At 37.7% G+C, this 26,158-nt stretch overlaps 2 protein-coding genes across 5 annotated transcripts; one reads left to right on the top strand and one right to left on the bottom strand.

Annotated features, from left to right (window-relative positions):
• Nucleotides 1–213: 213 nt before the first annotated feature.
• LOC135597456 (probable 6-phosphogluconolactonase 4, chloroplastic) lies at nucleotides 214–2,036 on the bottom strand. Its single transcript, XM_065090420.1, has 3 exons — nucleotides 1,624–2,036; nucleotides 1,392–1,527; nucleotides 214–909 (listed from the first exon to the last, which is right to left on the bottom strand). The coding sequence occupies exons 1-3, from the start codon at nucleotides 2,019–2,021 to the stop codon at nucleotides 421–423; spliced, it is 1,023 nt and encodes a 340-aa protein (XP_064946492.1). The 5' UTR covers nucleotides 2,022–2,036; the 3' UTR covers nucleotides 214–420.
• Nucleotides 2,037–18,887: 16,851 nt separating this feature from the next.
• LOC135586615 (protein yippee-like At4g27745) lies at nucleotides 18,888–21,692 on the top strand. 4 transcript variants are annotated; one of them, XM_065090393.1, is made up of 5 exons: nucleotides 18,888–19,081; nucleotides 19,188–19,249; nucleotides 19,371–19,494; nucleotides 19,702–19,938; nucleotides 21,384–21,692. In XM_065090393.1, the coding sequence occupies exons 1-4, from the start codon at nucleotides 18,992–18,994 to the stop codon at nucleotides 19,927–19,929; spliced, it is 504 nt and encodes a 167-aa protein (XP_064946465.1). In that variant the 5' UTR covers nucleotides 18,888–18,991; the 3' UTR covers nucleotides 19,930–19,938; nucleotides 21,384–21,692. The 4 variants fall into 4 exon arrangements, with proteins under 4 accessions (XP_064946465.1, XP_064946460.1, XP_064946474.1 ...); XM_065090388.1 differs by lacking the exon at nucleotides 21,384–21,692 and having other exon boundaries at nucleotides 18,890–19,081; nucleotides 19,702–20,053; XM_065090411.1 differs by lacking the exon at nucleotides 21,384–21,692 and having other exon boundaries at nucleotides 19,025–19,081; nucleotides 19,351–19,494; nucleotides 19,702–20,053.
• The last annotated feature ends 4,466 nt before the right edge of the window (nucleotides 21,693–26,158 follow it).

Below are 26,158 nucleotides of genomic sequence, written 5' to 3'. Positions count from 1 at the left end.
TAAAACTGGATAATTTCCTACTCCCTAAATAAAAATATATAAATAAAAATAACCAAATTACTAGACATATTTTTATTTTCTCTATTCTTAAGAGTCTAATTTTAAAAGAATAAATGTCAACATAAAAGATGCCATTATGCTGTTAGTTGTAACTCATGCATCACACAATATTTCACAGGTACAAGGAGGCTAGCAACTATTTACTCAGTGATCGAACAACAACCAATGGTTATTAGATTGACACAGTAGAGAAGTTTTAGAAGACAGATGGAGAAAAGTTTTATAGTCCATTAATGCCTATAGACAAATAGGCCAAACTTGAAGTGTGCAAAGACAACTCAGAACATCTGGACAAATGAACTCTTCCAGACAAGTTATTCAAACAAAGACGACCATGGAATCTATCAGAAACTTACATGACTACACGCTTGCCTTACCTTGAAGCATTGAGACTGCTGCTTTATCAGTAAACCAAGTGAACTCCCCATCTTCAAGGGAAGCCATCTCAACAGGTAGCAAATCAGATGCACTTTTCTCACTTCCAAGAGCCTTACACACAGCACCAGCTTTCCCTGCTCCAGTGACCACCATTGCAATATAAGCGGATGAGTTAATTACAGGCAATGTGAATGTGATTCTCTCCGGTGGTGGCTTGGGGGAGTCCTTTATGAACGTTACCCATTTCTCTGTCACATGAAGGAGAGGGTGGCCAGGAAAAAGAGAAGCAATGTGACCATCTGGTCCCATCCCCAACAGCATAAGATCAAATCTTGGGTATCCTGTCACTGATGACACTGCCACCACACCAACATTGACCAAATGCTTCAAGGCAGTCTCATAATCTTCAGCAGCACCCTCAGCTGATAAGGCATCATTGATGGCATAAACTTGACCTGGTGGAATTGAGACCTGTCATTTGAGGAACGAACAATGAGTAATGATCCCCATGCAATTTTCTAAAATATCAAGAATATAAGAAAAACTGATATGTCACATTGATACTTGCTTATCTTAAGTAACCAAAGCATCAAAATGCATATATTACCCGCAAAAACTTGATCTAATCAACCAGCAATTACTTGTTCTATTCCTAATTCCAGAGTTCTTGTTATCTACTCTCGTATGATTTTGATCTTTCTTGCAAACTAGCCAACAACATAATTCATCAATCAACCTATAAATTTTGCAGAACTTACAAGCAATTCAAGCTAACAGTATAGATTTGTATCCATTTTATCTAATGAGCGAAGAAACTTATCATAAGACATGAGAACCACAGATCAAGGGAGAAGTCACAGCGAGCCCAGCAAGCCACGTCTTCCACGCCAAATATTGCTACCTATCCACTAAAACAATAACAAAAAGGGTTTTTTTTGTTAGGATTTTATTACCTTGGACAGAAATCCATCAAACGCCAACTTATAGTTGCTATCTTCGTGATCCTTCGGCACCACCCTTTCATCCACCCAGAATACATGCCATTTAGCCCAATCCACCGATTCCAAATACGGAGATTCCGTCAATTTCCTACAAAATATTCTTTTTGTGGGTGTTCCTCCATGCAAAAATCCACCAAACCCCCTAAAATAATATCCAAAATCTGCAGAGAATTAAGCTCCAAACCTGAGGGACATAATGAGAGATCCGCCAGAGAGTACCACAGTGAAGGCCCCCCTCTCGCGAACGAACTTCTCCGACAGCTCCGCCGTGTACTTCGCCAGCGAGACGGAGAGCACCTCCTCCCTGTCGAACACTAGCAATCCTTGCTTCCCGCTCGCGGCAGACGCGGCGGAGGTCGCCTTGGAGGCCATGGCGGAAGGCGGGGACGTCGGCCTACGGTGGGATCGGAGGTGAGTTGGGGCGGTTGCGGTGGAGAGGGAGATCCTCGTCGCCGGAGCAAGGGTTTCGCACGGGGAGGCAACTCGGGGGATCGCCGGGAGCCTAGAGACCGGAAGTTGCGTACAGTGGCGGAGACGGTTCGTGGGGCCGGTGGAGAAGAGTGGGACGGCGGAGGCGGCCATGTTATAAAGCGGTGGATCGCGTGAAACAGGTGCCTTTAGGTAAGTGGAGAAAATTGGGTTAGCTTGTATCCGTTGAGAGGATGATGGACGGTGATGGCGTGGCTTTGAAGAAGGAAGTAAAGCGTCTTAGTGCTTCGAGATCACGAGCCCGGAAGCATTCTCGCTCACCGATTCCTTGCGTCCTCCAACACAGGGAACAGGATTCGCAATCCACAACCACGAACATGCATCAATCTCCACATGGTGGAAAGACAATGCTGTTATTATTCCCGTCCCGGGAAAACCAGGGAACAGGACTCTTCAGAGACGATTCCTCCGCGAATGAGTATTATTCTGACGTCATAAAAGGCATTTACGACGTCAATCCTGCGACTAATATATCTTAAACCGCTGTTCCCAGACACGACCAAGACAGATGAGCCACCCAATAAAATCTTGCACGTACAACACACAACCACGAATATGCATCATTTCTCCACGTGGTGGAAGACAACGTTGTCAATTATTCCTGTCCCGACAAAAACAGCGAGCAGGACTCTGCAGAGGCCATTCCTTCACGAAGGTGAATGAACCGAACGTCATAAAAGGCGTAGTCGATGCTCCGGCTGACATATGTCGTGTTCCCAGTCTCGCCAAGACACATAAGCCATCCACGACCACACGCGTATACACGCACACATATACAATAACAATAATAACAAAATCATAAATTCTAATTATCTGAAATAAACTATTTAAATATTTTATCATCATTAATATTTATTAAAAAAAATATTTAATTAAATTTAGAATATTTAAATTTTTATTTATAGTTTCTTCTAAAATCTTTTTAGGTCTTCATCTACCGCTCCTCTCATTAATATTAATTATTTAATTTTTTTTACTATCATATTTGAATATTTTCTAAACACATAATCATGTCATCTTAAACGTTATATTCTTATTTTATCGTTTGTCAAAATAATATCTAATTATTCATAAATAAAAATATTTTTTTATCTTTCATATTAACTCCACACATGTATCTTAATATTCTCATCGTAACATTTATATATTATTTCTTAATTGTCCAACATTTATATAAGTATTGTTGATCTCATATTTTTTAATAATTTTTTTTCTTTTAATTTTAAAGTATGTAATGTTTACATAAGACTCCCTCAATATTTTAACAATTATATTTTTACTCTATGAATAATATATTCATCGATCTTTTTCATCTTATTGAATAATTGATCTAAGATTTCTTAAGTTTTTTACTTTTGTCCATCCAATTTAACTATATTCTTTTATCTAATTCTAAAATCACTAAGATTATATTTTATATATTCAGTCTTAATCATATTTAATATAAGTCTTATCTCCAGAGCTTAAGTTTATAATTAATTTTATTTAATATTTTACAATCAAGATAAATATAATAGGTATATAACATATACTAAGAAGGTTTATGACATCACTAACTAATAAGTTTATATATTGATTAATGTAAAATTGTAAGGACTTTGTGAATAATTAATATAATCCTAAACTAATAAACAAACTCACTAGATATACTCTCTATAATTCTAACACTATATATATATATATATATATATATATATATATATACATATATATATATATATGTATATATATATATATACATATATATATGTATATATATATATGTATATATATATATATGTATATATATATGTATATATATATATGTATATATATATATATGTATATATATATATGTATATATATATATATGTATATATATATATATGTATATATATATATATGTATATATATATATATGTATATATATATATATGTATATATATATATATGTATATATATATGTATATGTATGTATATATATATATATGTATATATAAATATATATGTATATATATATGTATATATATATATATATGTGTGTGTGTATATATATATATGTATACATATATATATTTATATATATATATATACATATATATATATATATGTATATATATATATATATATATACACTAAAAATATTAAATTCTCATTTACATCTATAAAACCTTTGCAAGTTATAATTATTCAACATATCACTCGATAATTTTATAAAATCCTTAGTATAAGAATAAGAATTTACCACAAGAACAAGAATTTACATAATTACCAAACTAATAATTTACTATAAATTCATAATAATAGAAAACTTCAAAACTTAACATTCTAAACTTTCAAATATTAGAGGTCTTTTAACTTTTACAAGAAATATTGATTCGGATTTGTTTAAAAATATATTATAAGCCATTACGTATTTTTACAATTATATCATGTCAAGCCACCAAAAACTTATCAAAATCTTTTAACATTCCACTACCTTAGCCCAACTCTAATATTGTTGAATCTCGTATTTTGATGATGAAAGCAATTGATAATTGTTTATGATTTGATCTGCGTTTTTAGTGACACGGGATGCTTCGATCAAGATGAGACAATTAAAGTAGGAAGAATCATATTGTGCCGGAAGAAAAAAGATTGGATGTCGAGCCGGTGGATTGGTCGACGTATCGACAGAAGGCTTTTGGACCGTGGATTCGGGCATCGAGCCAAGAAGAGCGAATATTGCGCCAAGGATATCGGTGTTACGGAGTCAACTAACCGATTAGGCAATAGGCCGCAAGAGAGAACAATGCGCCGAAGAATCAGACGAAGCGTCGAGAGACCAATGACATGTCGGACAACATGATTAATGCTTAGTATTAATTGTCTAAATCGAAGTGTGTTTTATATATGCAGGATTAACTATGATAGCAAGGCATGAAGCAAAATGAAGTCCCGGAGTCAAGGACGCGATTTCGTTGGGAGTTCGAGAGTTTATCGAAAGTCCGAACGTTCTGTCACGGACAAACTTCGAAACAGGGTGTTTGATGTAATGCTTATGTATGTCCGTGTCTTTTGGCATGTTCATGCCTTGTACAGAATGTAGAGGGGCGGCCGAAGGCTTAATAGTTCCACTTTAGTTGGGTTGGTGGCCTCTTTAGGCTTGTAAATAAAGGTTGTGTCATGTAGACACGTGCGAGAGCTTTTCGGTCTGTAATGGACCATTTTACCATTTGTTGTGCCACTGTTCAGAGCTTGTAAAGTCTGTTTGTAATTTGCATTGTCTATGAAGTGTTTTTCGGACATGTTTGCTTGTGGATCCCGATTGAGGCGTTCTCTTTAACCCGTTCTCTCTTTTGTTGGTCCTAAGGGACAATGGGAGGATTCGGGGAGGCTGACCTTTGCGGACGGACACGCAAGGGTGCCGCACGGCTTAGGCAAAACCAGCTAAGTCCGTGTCATATGGTATCAGAGCGGGACAAGCACTCATAGAAACACTTAGCATGCAAACGTGGGGGACCTAGCGGGGCTGCGTCGAGGGCAGTCAGCACACGCGCGTCCGTTTGAGGGAAAACGGGCATGGAGATGTAGGGAAAAGAGTCGCTCAGAGGAGCGGGCATCTGGCATTGGCATTCAGAGGAATGGCCAACCCTTCGCGCAAGTGGCACCACGAGAACAGGCAAGCTTGGAAGAATGTGGAGCGCACAAAGGTTGGGGTGGCTGAGTTTGAGCTACGGCTCAACGTTGACAACTATACTTGATGGTGCTCTAGGCAAGCGAGGCGCTTGGAAGAATGAGACCATGCAAGGTGGAATGAGTTGTTCAGCGATCGAAAGAGTTATGCAAAGCTCACAGAGGTGAGGGGAATTGCTAACTCAAAGAATTCGGTACTCACGCAAGGGCTTGTGTGCGAACGATGGAGTGTTTGTGGCCATCCCAAGGCGGCCGAGACTCGGCGCCATGGAGCATTGAAACTTTCTCTTCGGCATGTGAAGGATACGTCCGTAGGAGGCTGAAGTGTGCAATGAGTTCAGCATGTTGCTAGACCTTGAGGGGTGCAGTGGGGGCTGTATTGACGGGGAGTCGCAATCTAGCAAGTGCGTTTGCAGGAGGCAGAACAATGCACAGTTTGTTCAGCAGATCGGAGTAGTCCAAGGGGATGGTGGTCTCCGAAACGAAGAGAGATGTTGCTCCAATGGGACAGTTATCCAGGAGGGATAAGTCTCAGCTCTCCAGAGGGAGAATCATGTGAGACGGACTTCACATGTTGAGGACTGAGAAAGCGGCGAGGAGTCGTCGTATGATCTCGCTTGAGAGAATGCATTGGTGGATGCATTGCGAGATCAAGTGGGGGAGCAACACAAATGAAGGCACACTTGGTGGATGCATTGCGAGATCAAGGGAGGGTTGACCCGTGGAATGGTGGGCACGAGGGCCACCATCGACTCAATGCAGAAACGAGGAGCGGAGCAACTTGGGTGTAACTTGGTGAAGTACTCAAGCCGCACGAAGGGAGCCAGCATAGAAGTTGGAACGTGGAGCAGAGGCACAGTGCTTTCCTTAGACAGAGGTCAAGGACATGAACTCTTGCAGAGGCAAGAGTAGGATCATGTTGTTCCATGGGTCCTTCTTTCTGACGGAGCGGACTCATCTTGCATGGTGCCAAAGACGAAGGGAGCTTCGGGGCACATGCACCTTATCTCGGAGAAGCATTTGGGGGAGGAACTAAGGCGACTCAATTTGCGGAGGTGAAGTTGGGTTCAGAAGGCCTTAGCACGGGGCAAGAGGACGCAGAGGCGGGTACTCTTGAAGAATATGCCACAGTGTTGCCATTCAAGTTGCTATGAAGGAAGCAGTGCGCAGCGGAGATTGTGCTGGTAGGGGCAGAGGCCCAGGATCCAGGCAACGGTGCACAAATTACAGCGAAGTCGGTGGACTTCGGGAGCTACTAGGCGACGGATTGTCCTAGAGCGGTGCTTCATCTAGGTGTGACCCAAGAGTGGGGGGATGAAGGTCGATTGCCAAAGGAGCGAACAAAATCGAAGGTGGAAGAGACCCTGCGATGTATTGGCAGAGGCCACACATGGAGGGTTCACAATTCGAGTTTATTCCACAAGGATCAGAATGCAATGGAGATGTCACCAGGAGCCGACATGGTGCAGCGGATCGTGGTGGAACAGTTCGTGGCAATGCGATACACACAACCTGGTCCCGTGAGGGATGAGATCATATGGAGGTATGATCGGGAGCTACTGGGAGCTCCACTTCGGTGAACAACACGACGACAAGAAGGGCTATGGATTCAAGGAGTGAAGGCCATGGTACCACAGAGGCGGGTCTTCCGGGCGTGCATCGAATTTTGCATCGGATGAAAACCTTGGTCATCAGCATATGGGGGCTGGGTTCCACCAAGGGAAAAGTTCGAATGCAAGTACCAGTGAGTCCCATGGGAGGGACTTGATCATGCAGAGGTATGATCAAAGCAGCTGGAGAGTTGGACTGCTCCAGAGCTCATATTCGCTTAAGGGAGCCCGGCAAGTCAGAGGACAAGGCCGAGTAAGCGAACGTTGCTACCAAGGAAGCTAAGGAGAACAGAATCGGTGCAAACCCTACAATGCGATGGCAGAGGCCATGCATGGGAGTGCAGTCTGTCTTTCCATCGACCAGAAGGAGCTGCTTGGAGAACACGGAGGTGTTGAAGCAGGGGGTCGAAAGGGGCGAGGAAGCGACGACGAGTCCAGAGGGACTTAGCTACCCAAAATCAAGCATCAGTTAGAATGGAGGTGGACTCAGAGGAGTGCCACGGAGACATGTCTACTGATCGTGAAGAAAAGGGATGCAGATGCGAGGCGACGGATAGTAGGGCCATGGGCATTACAGCGCCATGGTACCGCAGAGGCGGGACTTCCGTGCAAATCATTGATCCCTTGCTCTCATGGAGGGAGAGCGCTTGGTCGTGAAAGGGGCCGAGGAGGTGGAGCATGCAGAGGCAATCTCCAAATACCGAGACAAGGCTGAAGGGCAGAGGCCAAGAAACTTCATAAGACCGGTGTCAACAAGTTTCTCATCAAGATAGCCGTAAGTGAAGGACTTCGGGTCATGCAAGAGTGCACGACCAAGGAACGAAGCAGGCAGTACGCGATGTTGTACCTTTGCTACTCAGTGGAGTAGGCGGCAGGGTTGATGGAGAAGACGGTACAATCCCAGAGGCGACCTCATCTATCAGAGAATTACTCCAAGTTGGGGTGAAAACTTCCCGCATTCCAGAAGTTCGATGGCATTGAGAAGGTGAATCACAGTAGCTAACTCAACGCAAGGAGTGCAAACACTTCAAGTGCTTCAGAAGTGTGAGCAAAGAGCAGGCGAAGGCTAGTAACCAGCTCGATGCATGAAGTACAACCTCGAGGAGGCGGGCGAAGTCAAGTAACCTTTGCCTTCTCAACTCTTAAGAGAATGGGTGAAACCGAGTACCCCAGTTCTCTTATCTATCCAGCAGAGGAGCTCTGCATCAGTTCAAAGACCCTTCGAAGATAATGGAAGACAATAGTTGTCAAATCCTCACCAATGGTGATTAGTGCTACTGAGAGTAGATTGTCCGCTTCATTTCCCAACGAAATGCCAATCGAAAGCGGAAGTGATGCGAACCTACTTGGATGTGACAATTAATTGAATGAAGAGTCAATGAGCAGATTTTGTAGAGGAAGGACCCAAAAACTTCAGAAGTTTGCGAGGCGATGCTCGTTAAAGCTCCAACAAGCATCCACCCAGTTCAAGCAGCATGTGGAAATTTTGAGAGACTGGCGCGGTAAGGATGGTCTTTTCCTTCATTTGGTGGATCCGCAGGAATCAACGAGGATCAACACAACTCAGCCAACCCCACACCAGAGTCAGAGTCATTGGCGAGTTGAAGCAGCATGGCGGATCAAAGGTTCGACTACTCAAAAATAGCAGCGGAGAGCAGCTGGGAGCCAGGAGGCGCGTTGCAGCTGGAGCAGAAGATTGAAGACTCAGCAAAGGCGAAGAGTTGCAGTGTTCACAAAGGCTTCGACGAGGACGTCGAAGGTATAAGTGGGGGAGAATGTCACGGACAAACTTCGAAACAGGGTGTTTGATGTAATGCTTATGTATGTCCGTGTCTTTTGGCATGTTCATGCCTTGTACAGAATGTAGAGGGGCGGCCGAAGGCTTAATAGTCCCACTTTAGTTGGGTTGGTGGCCTCTTTAGGCTTGTAAATAAAGGTTGTGTCATGTAGACACGTGCGAGAGCTTTTTGGTCTGTAATGACCATTTTACCCTTTGTTGTGCCACTGTTCAGAGCTTGTAAAGTCTGTTTGTAATTTGCATTGTCTATGAAGTGTTTTTCGGACATGTTTGCTTGTGGATCCTGATTGAGGCATTCTCTTTAACCCGTTCTCTCTTTTGTTGGTCCTAAGGGACAATGGGAGGATTCGGGGAGGCTGACCTTTGCGGACGAACACGCAAGGGTGCCGCACGGCTTAGGCAAAACCAGCTAAGTCCGTGTCAGTTCGTCGGAAGTTCTGTCGGAACCAGCCAAGAAGTCTCGAAGCTTGCCAGAGAAGCTCATCGGAACTCGCTAAGAAGATCGTCACGAAGTCCAAGAGCTTACCGGGAGTCCGTCGAAACATTGTCGAGAGTTCGTCGGAAGTTCGCCGGAAGATCCCCAGAAGCTCGCCGGAAGAAACCAAGACATATGGACTTGTTTAGCTTAGTAAATGTCTTAGGAATCGTAATTAGTACGTAATTGGGTTTGGATTTGGGCCAACCCAATTAGGGGTTAGCTAGGCCTATGTAAGGATTGTGTTAGGCCCAATAAGAGGCCCAAACAGTGCCCCAAGAAGTCTCACCGTCGTGGCACATTCTTCGAGACTATGTCAAGCGATGGTACCGCCCAGCACTACCCCCTAGGCTGTGCTACCGCTAAACCTAGGTGGTGGTACCGCCCAAGGCAGTGTCAGTGTCAGACTGACATTGGGCGACGGTACCACCCATGCCCGGGGAACCCGGGATGGGAAATTTTTAGGCTCCAAGTTTGAATCAACTTAAAGCCTATAAATACCTCTCTCATCCCTGGTTAAAGCACACAAGCATAGAGAGTTTAAAAAGAAAGAAACGCTGCTAAAATCTTGTGTGATCTCCTCTCCATCTTCTAAGTGTTAGACTAGTTTGAGAGAGGAGTAAGTGAGTGCTTGTAAGAGTTGTCTCCTAAACTCGATAAAAGGAGAAGAGGGGTGTAAAAGATGATTGTCCTTCGCCAATTGAATGAAGGCCTCAAGTGGACACCAGTGACCTCGTCAGAGGAGGAAGCCAAAAGTGGATGTAGGTCACATTGACCGAACCACTCGAAAATCTGATTTGTATTTTTATTGTTGTCATTTACATATTGCAAACTACTTTATTTAGTCACTACACTTCTATTAAGTTAAGTTTCCGAAATCGTTTTCAACGTAAATAGATTTTATCGTATGAAAGTTTTTGAAGATGTGATTTTTTCGCTGCACTAATTCACCACCCACCGCCCCCCCCCCCCTCTCTTAGTGCCGACCTCGATCCTAATAGTTGGTATCAGAGCTTCGTGATTTCTCAGTTGGTTTAACACCCAAAAGAAATGGCTCTTTTCGGCTTTCAAGAGGGTCACTCTCTCATTCGTCCTCTCTTTTTTAATGGGACAGTCTACACTTATTAGAAAACTCGAATGAGAGTTTTTTTGCTTTCGATTGATTTAAATTTATGGAATATGGTCGAAAATAGATTTCAAAGGTCTTTTCTTCTAATGAACCAATGGAATGATTTGGAGAATAAGACTTTTTCTCTAAATGCAAAGGCTATGAATACCTTATTTTGCACCTTAGATAAAACTGAGTTTAATCGAGTTTCTACTTACGAAATGACTTTCGATATTTGATGCATTCTTGAATTCACACGTGAAGGGACTAGCAAAGTTAAAGATTCAAAAATTAACTTTTTGATGCATGATTTTGAACTTTTCATATGAAACCAAGCAAAACCATTGTTGACATGTACACCCGTTTTACAGATGTTGTCAATGGTTTAAAAGCACTTGGTAGAAGTTTTTCGAATTTTGAACTTGTAAACAAAATTTTATGTTCTCTTAATAAGAGTTGGGATCTGAAAGTAACCGCAATATAAGAGGCAAAAAAACCTAAACAACCTACCACTTAAAGAACTAATTGGGTATTTGATGACATATGAAATGACTAATGTGGTACTTGACGAACATGAGAACTACCTTCCAAAGAACAGGAAGGATTTGGTACTTAGAACAATTGAAGACCACTCGAGCATAAGCTTAAGTGATGATGAACTTGAACTCACTAAGAAATTTAAAAAGTTAATGAAACAAAAATTAAAAAACAAAAAGAACGTAACTACTTACTTTGAACACAAGAAGAAGAACACAAATTAGGATGAATCGATCTCCTCCGAAGATGAGGAGAAAATCAACAAAGGCGAGGTGACAAACTACACCTTAACAACATCGACGATGAGGTAATCAAAATACCCTTAGTTTATTTCAAAATTACATGATGCTTTTCATGATGTATTTTTTTATTAGTTTAGAATTAATTTTCTTGAAAATTACATGTTTAATAATGAAAATACAAAAATTAGGAATTATGCTTATCATTCTAGTAATTTTAAAAATAATCATGAAAATTACATGTTTAATAACAAAATGATTTTGGTTGAAAATGCCTTATGCTTAATGAAACCATGATTAATAAATATGCTTTATGTTTAATGATTTCTTTGGCTTGTATGTCCTATCATGATGAATATTTTGAAAATAAATGAATTCATGTTTGATTTAAAGTAATACATAATGATCATGCTTAATGAGTTTTTCTTTCGAAACGATGCATGATGATTTTTGTGATTTATGGATTATCGATTTTCATGGTAATAAAAGTGATTTTTCTTTCAGTTTTAAAAATGAGACATGTTTTTATTTGTCATAAATGAAATAAAATCATAGGAATTGAGACAACTAAAAAGAGGAAAACTTTTTTTCTTGAAAATTATTTTTCTCTATTTTATTGATTTTGCTGAATCCATTTGTATCATTTTACGAATCTCTTGGACTTTGAAAATGATTTTGATGATTTAAATTTGAATAAATTTTTATCTAAATAATGATCTTGATTCCTTGATATTTACAAATTAAGATTTATTATGAATCAAGATTTTTCATTAATCGTTCTCCTACGATTCTTCTTGGTATTTCATTTAAGAGGAGATTTAATATATGAATCATATCTTTTGGTATTTACATGATCTTATCTCTTATGATTTATTTTTATATAACTCCTTGTATTCATCACCCAATTAATTTTTCTTAATGAGATGAAATGAACATGATGAAATAAAAATATACATGAAATATGGGATACAATGTAATTTGATATTTAGATACCGTCATGATTTAAAATACTATAATTTGTTACTAAAATGATGTATTATAAATGTTAATTTAATGTTTTGTATCATGAATGCTCTAAATGATGAATGTTTGGTATCATGATTAAAATATTGATAAATACTTAAAAATTTTAATGTTTTAGTATCATATATGATATGCTCATAATGATGATTGATTTTTCGGCATCGTGCATGAAAAATGAAATGTAAGGTTTTAAAATTATGCATGTTTTAATTTAAAAATATAATGATGCACAAATAAGATTGATACTTACTTTTGTCATAATTTGAAAATTGATGTAAAAGGTCTTCCCTTCTTTTTGACAATGACGAAGGGGGAGATAAAAGATGCTAGCTTGCACAATTCAAGAAGAAAACAAAAATTGTACTTCTCAAAAGAGAAGAAAGAACCTGCTTTTTGAACATCCCAAATTGTTAGCTTCCATATTGTAAAATAATATAATATTTTGTTAGCTTGTGTTTTTACAAAGGAAGCAAAAATAATCGTACTTTTCAAAAGAGAATAAATTGCTATCTTGAACATCACCAAAAATTGCTAGCTTAAAATCTCAAGATGATGCAAAAATATGCTATCTTGCATATCGCAAAGAAAAGCAAATATGCCAACTTACACATCCTTAAATTTGCTAGCTTGTATGTTGTAAAACTTGTTAGGATCGGAGCGACACTAAATGGGGGGGGGGGGTGAATTAGTTCAGCGGATTAAAACTCATCATTTTGAAAATGATTTCGTAAATGTGTAGAGATTTCGATTCGATAAAGAATGACCTAGTAAAAGTAACTCGAGTAAAGTAAGGAGATAAAAACCAAAAGCTTGCTGCTAAGTAAATAAATGTTTCAGAAAGTTAAACACTCACACATTCAAGGAACATAACAATTTAAAGTGGTTCGGTCAAATGACCTACATCCACTTGCGAAGCCTTCTTCGATGAGGCTCCCAACTTCCACTAGCAAATCACTTTGAAGAGGAAGAACCAAATACCCTTCTTACAACATTTTTATAAGTGGTTCACACTCTTATAGATTTTTCAAAGAGAAAGAGGGAGATGAACACTTAAGCTATTGAAAAAACAAGACTTTGCTAAAGACTTTTTTAAGGCTTTTTCTCAATTTCTAACTTCTCAAAAGGTGTCTTCTCTGCTGAGAATTGAGGAGTATTTATAGACCCCAAGAGGATTTAAATTTGGGCTCCAAATTTTGAATTCCTTTGGGTTCCCGGAGCTGGCGGTGCCACCGCCTATCAATGTCACATTGACAGTTTACTAGCAATGCCACCGCTCAACCTTTTAGGTGTTGGGCGGTGCCATCTCCTAGTCCGACGGTACCACTGCCTGATCCTTCGGGTTTTGGGTCGTGCCACCGCCTAGTCTGGCGATGCCACTGCCCGACCTTACGGGTCACTGGTTGGGCTCCTAATTTGGCCCAAACCAATCTATATTGGGGCCCAATTGGCCCATAACCAGGTTATAGGATTAACCCTTAATCCTTATCCTAATTACATACAAACTATGAAATTAAGACATAGTCCTAAGCAGGTTTTTAACTAGTAACGTCGAGTTTCCTTCTAGCGAGTTTTTCGACGAACTTCCGGTGGACTTCCGATACACCCTTAGATTTCTTCCGGCGGACTCCTAGCAGGCTCCTAGTCTTGTGGCGAGTTCAATGAGTCTTTAGCAAGTAGCCGAACCTTCTCGGTGATCTCCGCGAACCTCCGACGATCTCTTCGGCGGACTTCCGAAAACTTTGGCAAGTCCCTGATTACATCTCGGTTGGTGGCAGTACTTCCGACAATTCTTCGGACTTTCGACGGACTCTCGAACACCCATCGAACTTGACTCTGGTAGACTTGCTTTATGTCTTCAAGCTATCGTAGTTAATCCTGCACACTTAACTCAATAATATGGATTAGATCAATTGACCCATCAATTGATTTCATCATCAAAATCCGAGATTCAACAAAACTTGCATATCTAAAACTTGATAGCTTGCATGTTCTAATATGATGTAACACTTGCTAAATTTTCTAGCTTCAAATTGTATGATGATAAAACTTGATATTATATTTTTCATGCAATGATTTGAACTTGTATGTTTTAACACTTGATAGTGGTACTTCTCCTTTTTGTTGATGACAAAGGGGAGAAGTATGTTGATGTTATGCATGATTTGATCATGACATATTTATTTGGATTTTTAAATCCAAGAGTTCTATCAATATGGCATATTGATAGGGGGAGTTTGGTTAAACTCCGAGAGTTAAGGTTAACTCCGTCATCAATTAGTTGTCATCATAAAAAAGGGAGAGATTGTTGAATCTCGTATTTTGATGATGAAACCAATTGATAATTGTTTATGATTTGATCTGCATTTTTAGTGACGTTAGATGCTTCGATCAGGATGAGACAATTAAAGCAGGAAGAATCATGTTGTGCCGAAGGAAAACATGTCAAAAGATTGGATGTCGAGCCAGTGGATCGGTCAACGTATCGACAGAAGGCTTTGGGTCGTGGATTTGGGCATCGGGTCAAGAAGAGCCGATATTGCGTCAAGGATATCGGAGTTATGGAGTTAACTAGTCGATTGGGCAATAGGCCGCAGGAGAGGACGATGTGTCAAAGAATTGGTCGAAGCGTTGAGAGACAATGACATGCCAGACAACATGATTAATGCTTAGTATTAATTATCTAGATCGAAGTGTGTTTTACATGTGCAAGATTAACTACGATAGCAAGGCATGAAGCAAAATGAAGTCCCGAAGTCAATGACGCGATTTTGTTGGGAGTTTGAGAGTTCGTCGGAAGTCCGGACGTTCGTCGGAAGTTCTGTCGGAACCAACCGAGAAGTCTCGGAGCTTGCCAGAGAAGCTCATCGAAACTCGCCAAGAAGATCGTCGTGAAGTCCAGGAGCTTGCCGAGAGTCCGCTGAAACATTGGTGAGAGTTCGTCGGAAGTTCGCCAGAAGATCGCTAGAAAAAACCAAGACATAGGGACTTGTTTAGCTTAGCAAATATCTTTGGAATCGTAGTTAGCACATAATTGGGTTTGGATTTGGGCCAACCCAATTAGGGGTCAGCTAGGCCCATGTAAGGACTATGTTGGGCCCAATAAGAGGCCCAAACAGTGCCCCAAGAAGTCTCACCATCATGGCACAATCTTCGAGACTACGTCCAAGTGGTGGTATCGCCAGTCTGGGCGATTATACTGCCCCTAGCAGGGTGCTAGGCGGTGGTACCGCCCAGCACTGCCCCCTAGGTGATGGTATCGGTAGACCTGGGCGATGGTACCGTCCATGCCCGGGAAACCTGGGATGGGAAAGTTTTAGGCTCCAAGTTTGAATCAACTTGAAGCCTATAAATACCCCTCTCATCCCTGGTTAAAGCACACAAGCACAGAGAGTTTAAAAAGAAAGAAACGCTGCTAAAATCTTATGTGATCTCCTCTCCCTCTTCTAAGTGTTAGACTTGTTTGAGAGAAAGGAGTAAGTGAGTGTTTGTAAGAGTTATCTCCTAAACCCGGTAAAAGAAGAAGAGGGGTGTAAAAAGTGATTGGCCTTCGCATATTGAAGGAAGGCCTCTAGTGGACGCCAATGACCTCGTTGAAGAAGGAAGCTGAAAGTGGATGTAGGTCACGTTGACCAAACCACTCTAAAATATAGTTTGCATTTCTATTGTTGCCATTTACATACTACAAACTACTTAGTCACTACACTTCCATATGCTTTTAAGTTAAGTTTTCGAAATAGTTTTCAACGTAAACAGATTTTATCGTACGAAAGTTTTTGAAGACGTAATTTTTCCGCTGTACTAATTCATCCCCCCTCTTAGTGCCGACCCGATCCTAACAAATATTACAGTGAGTGATAAGTTAAGTTAAAAATTTTATATAACAATAGGGTGGACTATAAAGTTGAGCAAAGTGACTAAGATATATATGGTGAAGGGATAATAGATTATGTGGCTTTAAAATCAAAGTGTGATGCATGAATATAAGAATCATAGATGATATTTCATTATATATAAGAATCATATATCTCATTTCATTAGAAGCATACGTAACACAGGAGCAACAAACAGCATATAAATTACTCAATATCAAGGTAAAAGTAATTAGCTTAAGAATAGAGTTGATACTAATGTTAATTCCTTCGTAACAATAAAGCAAAGAGACTTTAGAAGCATATCAATAAGTTACAAAGTATTTAGAAGCATATCAAAGAAGTACATAGCATTTAAGAGTATATCAAAAATAAATATGAAATATAAGCTCAAGTATCACATTTGACATTTCCTTTATTTTATTCATATCCAAAAACCACATAGGAATATATGCAAGTCAAAGAAACATAGAGGATGAAGTGAAATTATAACATAGCATGATTCATCCATTTCTAGATTATTATTAATATTATGATTATTAATATTAATCTCTCACGTTTCTAAGTTTCATTGACCCATATTTGAATAAAATCATTTGGGCTGACAAAAATATCACATACTTTACTAATAACTCTTTTTCCCATTTTTGGTAAATATTCATATTAGTTTACAAATACCAAAGTACAAAAAAAAAATATTGTGAGCAAAAAAGTTAGTGTGTATAGGATGCACACAGGAAATAATAAAAGCATACATGTGCATATAGACAAACATGAATTTTTGCAACTCACATTCAAATTCTAAGATTCACAATTAGGTTATAGCAATAAGCTTTCAATATAAAAATATTTAATGTAAAAATTTATTAAATAAATTCTCATACTTTCCTAAACCTGAATAGGAATACCTTAAGACCCCACACTTTTAACTATTATTATTTTTGTTAATGTGTCCTTTACTTCATTAGCTTTCATTTTATGAATAAATGTATGACTATTAAATCTATTACTATTATTTATCATTAAATCTAAGTGTTGTATGAAATATTTATTAAATAATTTATAAAAATAATTTTTTAATCTTTCTTATTAACAAGTATTCTTTGATCTTCATTGTATCTAATATTCTCTAAATCCTTTTATTTTTATACTCTTGGCAATTCAATATATATCTTTTTTATCATCCTTATTACCTAATTTTTATAAAAATTATAATAAGATTTATACATTATCATACTAATCACTTTTTTAAGACTCTTTTTTAGATTCTTTACAACTTTTAAATTTTTTATTTTTATAATTTACTAATCTTTAAAACATGATATTTTAGTAAAAATTATTTTTTAAATTTCTTCATACCACCACCAACTCTTTCTTAAGGTTACAACTCTACCTTTAGTTTTATTAAATATCTCCTATGTTAAAGTTCTAATCTTATTAATTATGCTAGTCCAAATAATATTAATATTATCCTCATCTAAGTTTTAAGTTGTCTTTCTTTTCATCTTATTTTTAAGAATATTTATATTATTATATTTAAAATTTAATCATTTGATCGTAGTAAATTTATTTTTTTTTCTTCTCATGTTTTTTATAGTAAATATCTAATACTATCAAACTATGTTGATTCATCGAACTTTCGTCAGATATAATTTTATAATTCTTATAAATAATTTTATATGTCTTTCTAGTAAAAAAAATGTATTTAACTATAATTGTTACCATTGTTATAAGTAGTTAAACATTCATTTTTTTTCTTAAAGTGAGTATTTATAATTATAATATAATACAAAGTTACAAGATCTAAAATCATGTAATCATCTTTATTTCTCACTTTTATCATACCTTTTTCCCACATAATCATGTAAATCTTTTTTTAAGTATAAGTTTTTTTATTATAGACATGAATTATATTATCCAAGCTTTTCCAAAAAAAATTTTGGCTTGATTATCTAATCCAATTTGAAATATTTAAAACATCTTGTTCTTTCATAAATTTAGAATTATAATTTTATCTTCAAATCTTTTTAAATCTATAACATTGTTCTTAATATCCTTATCAACAATAATTTCTACATTATCTCTGTGTTATATATTTTTGTACGTGCTTAGTCTCTTATAAACAAAAGATATTTATTTGATCATAGTGTATACCAATTCTAATATGAAAGTATTTCTTATTCTAAGTTAATGACTTAATTATTTATTCTTGATCTAATTTATTTATTCTCATTGATCTAAAAGAAAGAGAATCCTTACTTAGCACCATATCCGGGTGTCAATATAATGATCCATTTATGGTTTGGGATATCTAGGTGATGAAAATATTTCACGTCATTTCCAGATATAATGGGTGATAATTTTCGATCTAACTTTATATTGAAATTAATTATGATCTATATTCGTAAGATATAAAATAATTTTATGTTGATTGTTAATGACTTAATATAACTGTATATCTTTTTCATCCAGGGTTCGAACTATATTAACAGAGTAACACACGCAAATACGGGAACAAAAACTTCAATTTGAACTTGGACGAGGATGTGTGTCATGACAACATCCTATTGCAGATGAACGTTCTTCCTCGTTTCAAAGTTTAAATATATGTGAGGGTCTACTTGATCGTTACGACATCGGCGGTCTCACATAATTTATGCAACATAATCTTGATTGATTGCACGAATTTGTCGCCTTCTTCTGCTGCCCGTCGTCCGATTCTTCAAGCCCTCTCTTCACTCCAGTTCTTGATGCCCTCCTTATTTAATCTTTCGACCCGACATAGTTTGCCCTTTCCATCGCGTTCATCCCAACCATTGTTTCCCCTCTTTCTTGCTCGAGTAACCTTCTTCCCCGAATTCTATCGCATGTAATTTTCTCTATTGGCTAGTTTACTCTACTCCACCTAACCATGTCACTTCTCGCCCGCGGTTTTGCTCTGGGCAGGCATCCGAGCTGCCGCGATCAAATCCATCCTTGGCAGAAGAAGGGCGGTCTCGATCACCTGAGTGAGTCTTCGGTACTTCGAATTCTTTTGAGTGGGTTGTCTGATTGAAAATTTGGGGTTGGTGTTTGTTGTGTTGATGCATGATTGGGTTTTGAATTGAAGCTCCTTTGTCCTGTCGGTAGAGCCAGGAGGAACGGCTGGGCTGCCTTTGCGATGGAAGGATCGGTTGGGCCTCGAGTTTACAGCTGCAGCAATTGTGGCAACCATGTCTGCCTTCACGATGATATCATATCAAAAGCATTTCATGTAAATCCTGCACTGTATCTGCGTCTCTCTTCTTTCTTTTATGACAACTTCGCTTGAGAATTACATGATCAATTTGCTCATGTTTTAGAACATATTGCAGAGTAATCTTCTTGTTTCGGTATCATATATGTCTTCCGTTATGTTGAGACCCTAAGTGTTAGTGGAAGATAGTGTTCATATCTGGTAATTTCTTGACAATTGACTTAGGGGAGACATGGTCGTGCCTTTCTGTTTTCTCATGGGAGGAACATAGTCATGGGGCCGAAGCAAGATCGGCTGCTCATGACAGGAATCCACACGGTTGCTGATGTATATTGCCACGACTGCGGGGAGGTCTTGGGCTGGAAGTACGAAAGAGCTTACGAGGAGACACAAAGGTACAAGGAAGGGAAATTTGTCTTTGAGAAAATAAAGATCGTCAAGGAGAATTGGTAGCTACATCGGGTATGGATCTTCTGTTCCTCTGGCACGGTCATCTGTACCAGATAGATCCTCCACACAGTTTGTCTTTGTACATATTTGTAAACTCTGTCCCTGCTAATCATTCATTCTTGCTTTCTTTGTTGCTTGTGAAGGTTGTTTACTGGCTATTGTTGGTATCTTTGTGAATAATGCACATTTGTCAATATTGGTCATGCAACCATGAATGTGCATTGAATAATAGACAAAACTATCTGGGAGAGTTATATTTTTAGTTTTATGCTTGTGTAAAACTGTGTGATAAAAGTAGCCCAGAAGCAAACTTCGTTATTCATTCGATCAGTATTACCACCATAGAATTAGGCTGGCCCCAACACTGCCTTCTTTGTTTCCTTTAGAGATGAGTTTTAAATTATTAAACTTGTCACTATAGATGTGATTGTCCTATCTTCATTTACTGAAACAACTGATCTTAAATAGTGAATAAAACCTGGAAGATATGTTAAACACAGTATATATCATAATGTTTCTCATTGGTTCATTATCCATGACACGCTAATACTTGATAAAATTTTCCGTGTCCATCCTTGATAATGTCGAATCATAAATACTCATATTCCTTGGATGGTTGTTATACTTCATTCAAGTATCTGATTTTGTGGTGCTTTTTAAAAAGATAGATGGCCTAGATACTTGGGAAATACTTCATGTATACTCTCATGAGAACCATGTTTTTGTTGCAAATTAGTCCTTTGATGTTGTTTGTTGTTAAGCACATTAATGAAGTTGTACATAATGGTTTCATCGTAACTATAAGTTCTTGTCACCTCTATATTCTTTAGCATCATGTTATTTTAAGTGACTGCTTGATGAATAGCTTGGCAGAACTCATTGTTTACTCTTTATCCTTTATCATGATCTGTGGATTTATATTTTAATTTTTAAAATAAATATTGCTTTAATACAAATTATATTTAATTCTTTCTTCTACATCCATATTGTATCTTTTCTCCCCAAATTCGCCCTTCCGTCACATCTATGTTATATCGTAATAGTATCTCATATATTCATTTATTCTTCATAAGATACTATGACTTGCTTATATAATGTTTATGGAAGAGCTAGTTTTGTTATGTTGCTTCATTAGCATGGGAGACATGCTTACAAAATCTATTTGACTAGACCATGTTTTCTTCATTAGCCTATACAAGTTTTAACAATTAATTTGCTTGTCTCACCTACATTTAGCATGCTCTTCTCACATTTTCTTAAGTGAAGACTGTTTGCCATCTATGTTGGATTAAGGGCTTTGCCTGATCATCTATCAAAAGATAGAGAACTTATTTTTCATAAAAATGTCTTAGCCAGAAACAGGATAAGATAGGCTATTCATGGAACTCCTAGGCATTTTTGCTTCATCTTTTTCTGAAAAGGGCATTACTTATCTAGCTGTTTTGTTGCCTTGCCAGTGGGTAAGACAGGCAAATGGAAAGACAAGAATGCAATACGGTGCTCACTAATCCATTTCCTAGCAGCCACTCCAGTGGCTTACTCATGGTTTTGGCTGGAAACGCGTAGAAATCACATTTCATATTTGGAAAATTGGTCTATGAGAAGTAGCCAAGCCATGCATGCTTCACCAAGCTCGCATGTTTTGCTATTTGATTAGCCATGTTCAATTTGGGTTATACAAGTTTCAATTTAGTTTTCTGTTCTGGTTGTATATTTCTTGGAACATTTTGTTTGGCATGGCTATATGATCATTCTGTTCTGGCTTTCGTTTGATGTTTGACAAGTTTTACTAAAGTATACCTTGACATTTTCTCTTAAGAGTTATCTTATAAATAATGGAATGATGTATCTAATTCTCTGGATCCTCGCAAACCTAGTTTTTGGTCCTTTCGGACGTGATAAGTGGAAAATGTTGTATTTGTTTGTATTAACCTATTGTTTTAACATGTTTGGTGACCATAAGTTTTTTGGAAATCAGATATCCTGTTTTCACATGACTATTGAGCAAAGATCATTGGTTGGTGAAGAGGTTCAAAATGATGGAATATTGCTTGAAAAAAAATGGACATGAAACAATTCTACTTGGGGAAATTTCAGAAATAAATGCAACTACATTGAAAAGCAAAAGTGGGAAAAAAATCTGCATCAAAATTTTTAATTGTATTTTTTTTAACAGAAAACTAGATATAGAAATAGTGCAGAAATGTTTTAGATAGTAGAAAATTGAAGCATTAATGCCACCACAGGACTAACAAGTAATAGATTTCATTACCTTTGAGGACCCTTGACTTATGAAAGGTATGGATCATGTGAATTAAGTTATCCTTTAATCTCAGATAACTTGCTTCTGATCTGTAAATGCTTGAAGATAGCACATGGCATCATGACTAAGAAATAATGAGTTCTTTTAAAGGTTTAGACACCTGGAACAAGGATTACACTAATTGATATGCTACCTAGGAGATCAGTTGTAAGATTATCAAACTCATTGGCTTATTAGTTCAAACATTATTTTTTTTAGTGAATTCTCATCAAGCACAGATTCTGTATCTCTTTCATGAAATATAGGAAACTCATAAAAATATTTCAGAGCAGAAAGTTAAGATCATGAGTATCAGTTGGCTTGTTTCAAGAATGTTGTTCAGTCAGTGGCTTATGTTTCTTCTTTAACCAGCTTGAACATTTTATTACCTTTCCTAATTTTCACTCTCTCAACTATAGCATTATGGGTTTCTATTAGAGAAATAGAAACATCTTTTGAGTTGAGTCACATTGCAAATTGTATGGCAAAAATGATCCATCAAAGCACATTTACAAAGAAATCTCAGTGAGTCATGTTAAGACTCCCTTGTACTGGTTCTTTTGTCACTGTAACAAAGACAAATGTTCTCTTGTGGCAGTAAACTTGTTCTGGTAAAATGATCTCACTTGGTGAAGAAACATGAACAAAAGCTACATCTGGATTTTGATCAATCTATCTGACAATTAAGTTCTTGCAGAAATGGCACCATTTAGTATTTTGGAGACTAGCATACAATTTTGACATACCATTGTATCTAACTTTATGTTTGTGATGCTTCATTCATAATAAAGTGTTATGCAGCATTGAAATACTATACATGCACTCTCAGCCCAATCAATAATATATGATTGTTATACAGGTAATCCTTTAGCAATGACATTTTTTTAGGACTAACATCTTATAAAAAGCATAAGCAGAAGACAATCAGTAGATTTTCACATTTTCGCATTTTTCTTTAGGCTGAATCCATTATAATGCTTGATTAAACCATTTCACATTTTCTTCATACATTTCCCTTACATATCCATCCTGTGTGTTCATAGTATACTTAATATCTCCCCCCCCCCCCCCCCCCCCCCATTGCTTGTTTTATGATACCTTTCTGTAAGATGAGAGCTCTGTACCATGAACCAAAGTAAGTAATTGAAGTATCTCTTATGTTAAAGTTATCTGGGTGTATCATCAAATATAACTAAAAGGCACCTTCTAAGCATCCCAAGGAGACCAGCCCTTGTAAACTTGCATGCTTGTTCTCTGTTCCTCAATTTTCCTCGATTTTATTTTTTGATACCTACACACTGAAGGTGATAACATATTGGATTCCTACTGCGTTTAAGTTGATATCATAAACAAAAGAAATCTACCATAAATGTCCACTTGTCAAGTTCTCATTAGCTTTATTGCTTGGCAAAGCTATGTTGTAGAGTCATTGTGGTTTTCTCGACTTACAGTCAAATACAAATCTACTTGGGGACTTCCCTCTCAACCTTCTGCTACACCCGTGGAGTTGTTTGATGTTGGTGACCAAATGTCCCCTTCTTTCTCTTGATGCATCTTGCTCGACCTCTCTGCCAACTCCAACTACTGTTTCCTAAATTTCATTCGTTGGTTCATCTTTCGAGTTCCACTAAGAACTTGTGTACAGCTTGAGCTTTGGACATGAAGTAACTTACCCTTGAAGAAACTTGTGAGTATGTGATAGCAGGTGTTGGAGACACTTGACATATTTGTTGGAAGACGAGCAACTCGGAGGAGGAGAAAGGAGAAGATTCGAGATGGGTGCTACCCATGGTCATGGAAGCCTGCAGACTTTGACCACCATCCTCTTCCCTTGCAATGGGCGTTAAGGATCGAGTCAAGGTCTGCTTCCGAGTTGTAACTCATTCAGCAAGCCGGAGAAGACTTTTCCGACGAGCGGACCGTTGACTAGAGCCACAATCCACGCATGTCTTACAAGGTATGATGCGTTTGACTCCTTCCATGCGATGCTCCACTTCAGTTTTCACACGCACAAGGATCATGTGGGTACAATCAAGTCAACTGGAAAGAACTATCAACAGTTATTTCGTGTGATGGCAATACAATATACGTATATTTTCGATTGACCGAAAAAAAGGAAAGAAGAAAACTTCAGCTAGACATTCTTATCTGGGACGTACTTGGCATCATATTAAAACTTTTAATGGTCTACAGATTATTTCGTCAACTGCAGCTTGGTTGACTTCCCAGAAAGAGTCGACGCAGCGTTGCGCACTTGGCACGGCCACAAGGCGTCACTCACCCGGTTCCAGGTCAACACGAGAACTCTTCTTCTGTATGTTCATCTTCCATCTGACATAATGCAAGCTAGCATAAATAACCTCGAAGTCAAAACTATAGGTAATCAAGTAATAATATTATGTACGGTGCTGCATTTTTATGGATCTGTGGTAGTGTTGAACAGAGTCTTCTTTAGAAGATAGAACTGAAGTCAGGATGCTGAAGAGTATACCTTCCTTCATGTCCACTTCTAAATGGCATTATAATATGGAGCGTGAGAGGGAACACAAGAAGGGTACTGACTGACTTGCATTCATGCATGGTTCTAAAACGGTTGACTTTGAATTTTGAACACCTTCCCTTGTTCAACTGGCGCGAATGTGGAGCTTTTCACTTGCACAATTTGATTGCACGATGCTGGATATCTGTGCCCATATGTACTGCTCTAATAGTACAAATAGGTAAAAATTACCCCATTATATTACATAAAGCTGCTGGAAGAGGCAGCTAATAGGTTAATGATCTCCCATGTAACTGGTGGAGTTTTCCATTGTTTAACCCAAAAAATTAATATCCTAATCATATTAACAAGCTGAAGCACAACAATTATGAAGGAATATTTGACTTGTGAACTGCATTTAATGAAGAAAGCAGCTGCTGGCCAACCAAACACTCAACTCTTGTGCTCTTTCTTGTGGACTGTAAACTACAATCCAGCATTAGGGTTTCTGATGTTGTCATGCATTATTCCCTTCACAAACACAATTACCTAAAACCCAGGTGGATCAGCATCAGCACCTTAGGTGAACTCAAATAAATGCATATCTTTTTTTCTTCACTATTGTAATTAAAACTTGGTTAGGTTACTCAGTCTACCTTTACCATCTCACACTGTAAAACTGTCAGAGATAATTCTGATTTGATTTTGGTAAGATAAGTTTGTATTTAAAATTTAAATTTAGATAGATATTGAATTATGATAAGTTTGAGGCAGAACAGGGAGCTACTCTTGCACTTCTTCTTTTCTATTACTTAAATTCTTACATGGATCATATTCATTATGAACATATTCTCTCTATATTATGGACATGCTCACACTATATTATGGATCAAAACCAGATTTGAAAGCCAAAACTCTGCATTACTCTACAGTACATGTTTTTCATTTGCTGCATAAACATGAAATTCTTCTAAAATGCTCATTCCACATCATTTTTATACTGTCCCATCCTGAAATATAATGTTGAATAAATATTACATTCTTAGATGTGAGAGTATTCAAAGCAGTCCATATAGAGTTTTGTCAATAATGCATCTGTGCATCTGCAAGGTTAGTAGTACTCTGGCTTCATTGCCTTTATCTATTAATAAGCTAGGGATTCCCATGTCAATTTAACACATCAAATCAACCGTGTTAATGGAAACCAACAGCTTTTATTGTTTAATAATTATGAAGTGACATCAAGTTTATAGTTTGATGATTATGATTGTTTACCTGCTATAAAGGCTTCCTCCTCTGTGTGGAATGATGTGTACTTAGAAAATTAGTATCCAACAGAATAATAATGCAAGATTAATCCTAGACAGTGTTCGAATATTAAATCAAATTTTAATTAGTGTTGAGAATCCTAATAAATTAAGTTAGTGAATATTATATATATATGTATATAT

The sequence above is a fragment of the Musa acuminata genome, chromosome BXJ1-2 (assembly GCF_036884655.1).
Source record: "Musa acuminata AAA Group cultivar baxijiao chromosome BXJ1-2, Cavendish_Baxijiao_AAA, whole genome shotgun sequence".
In the NCBI taxonomy this organism is placed as follows: Eukaryota; Viridiplantae; Streptophyta; class Magnoliopsida; order Zingiberales; family Musaceae; genus Musa; species Musa acuminata.
This window is presented reverse-complemented; position numbering and strand designations above follow the sequence as displayed.

Bases quoted from the DNA above. Each gene is read 5' to 3' on its own strand.
- LOC135597456 (XM_065090420.1), bottom strand. From the start codon at position 2,021: ATGGCCGCCTCCGCCGTCCCACTCTTCTCCACCGGCCCCACGAACCGT. The intron at 1,528-1,623 runs GTTTGGAGCTTA...AATATTTTGTAG, and splicing joins TCTCTCATTATGTCCCTCAG to GAAATTGACGGAATCTCCGT. The intron at 910-1,391 runs GTAATAAAATCC...CTCAAATGACAG, and splicing joins TTGATGGATTTCTGTCCAAG to GTCTCAATTCCACCAGGTCA.
- LOC135586615 (XM_065090393.1), top strand. From the start codon at position 18,992: ATGCCCTCCTTATTTAATCTTTCGACCCGACATAGTTTGCCCTTTCCA. The intron at 19,082-19,187 runs GTAACCTTCTTC...TGCTCTGGGCAG, and splicing joins TTCCCCTCTTTCTTGCTCGA to GCATCCGAGCTGCCGCGATC. The intron at 19,495-19,701 runs GTAAATCCTGCA...CAATTGACTTAG, and splicing joins TCATATCAAAAGCATTTCAT to GGGAGACATGGTCGTGCCTT.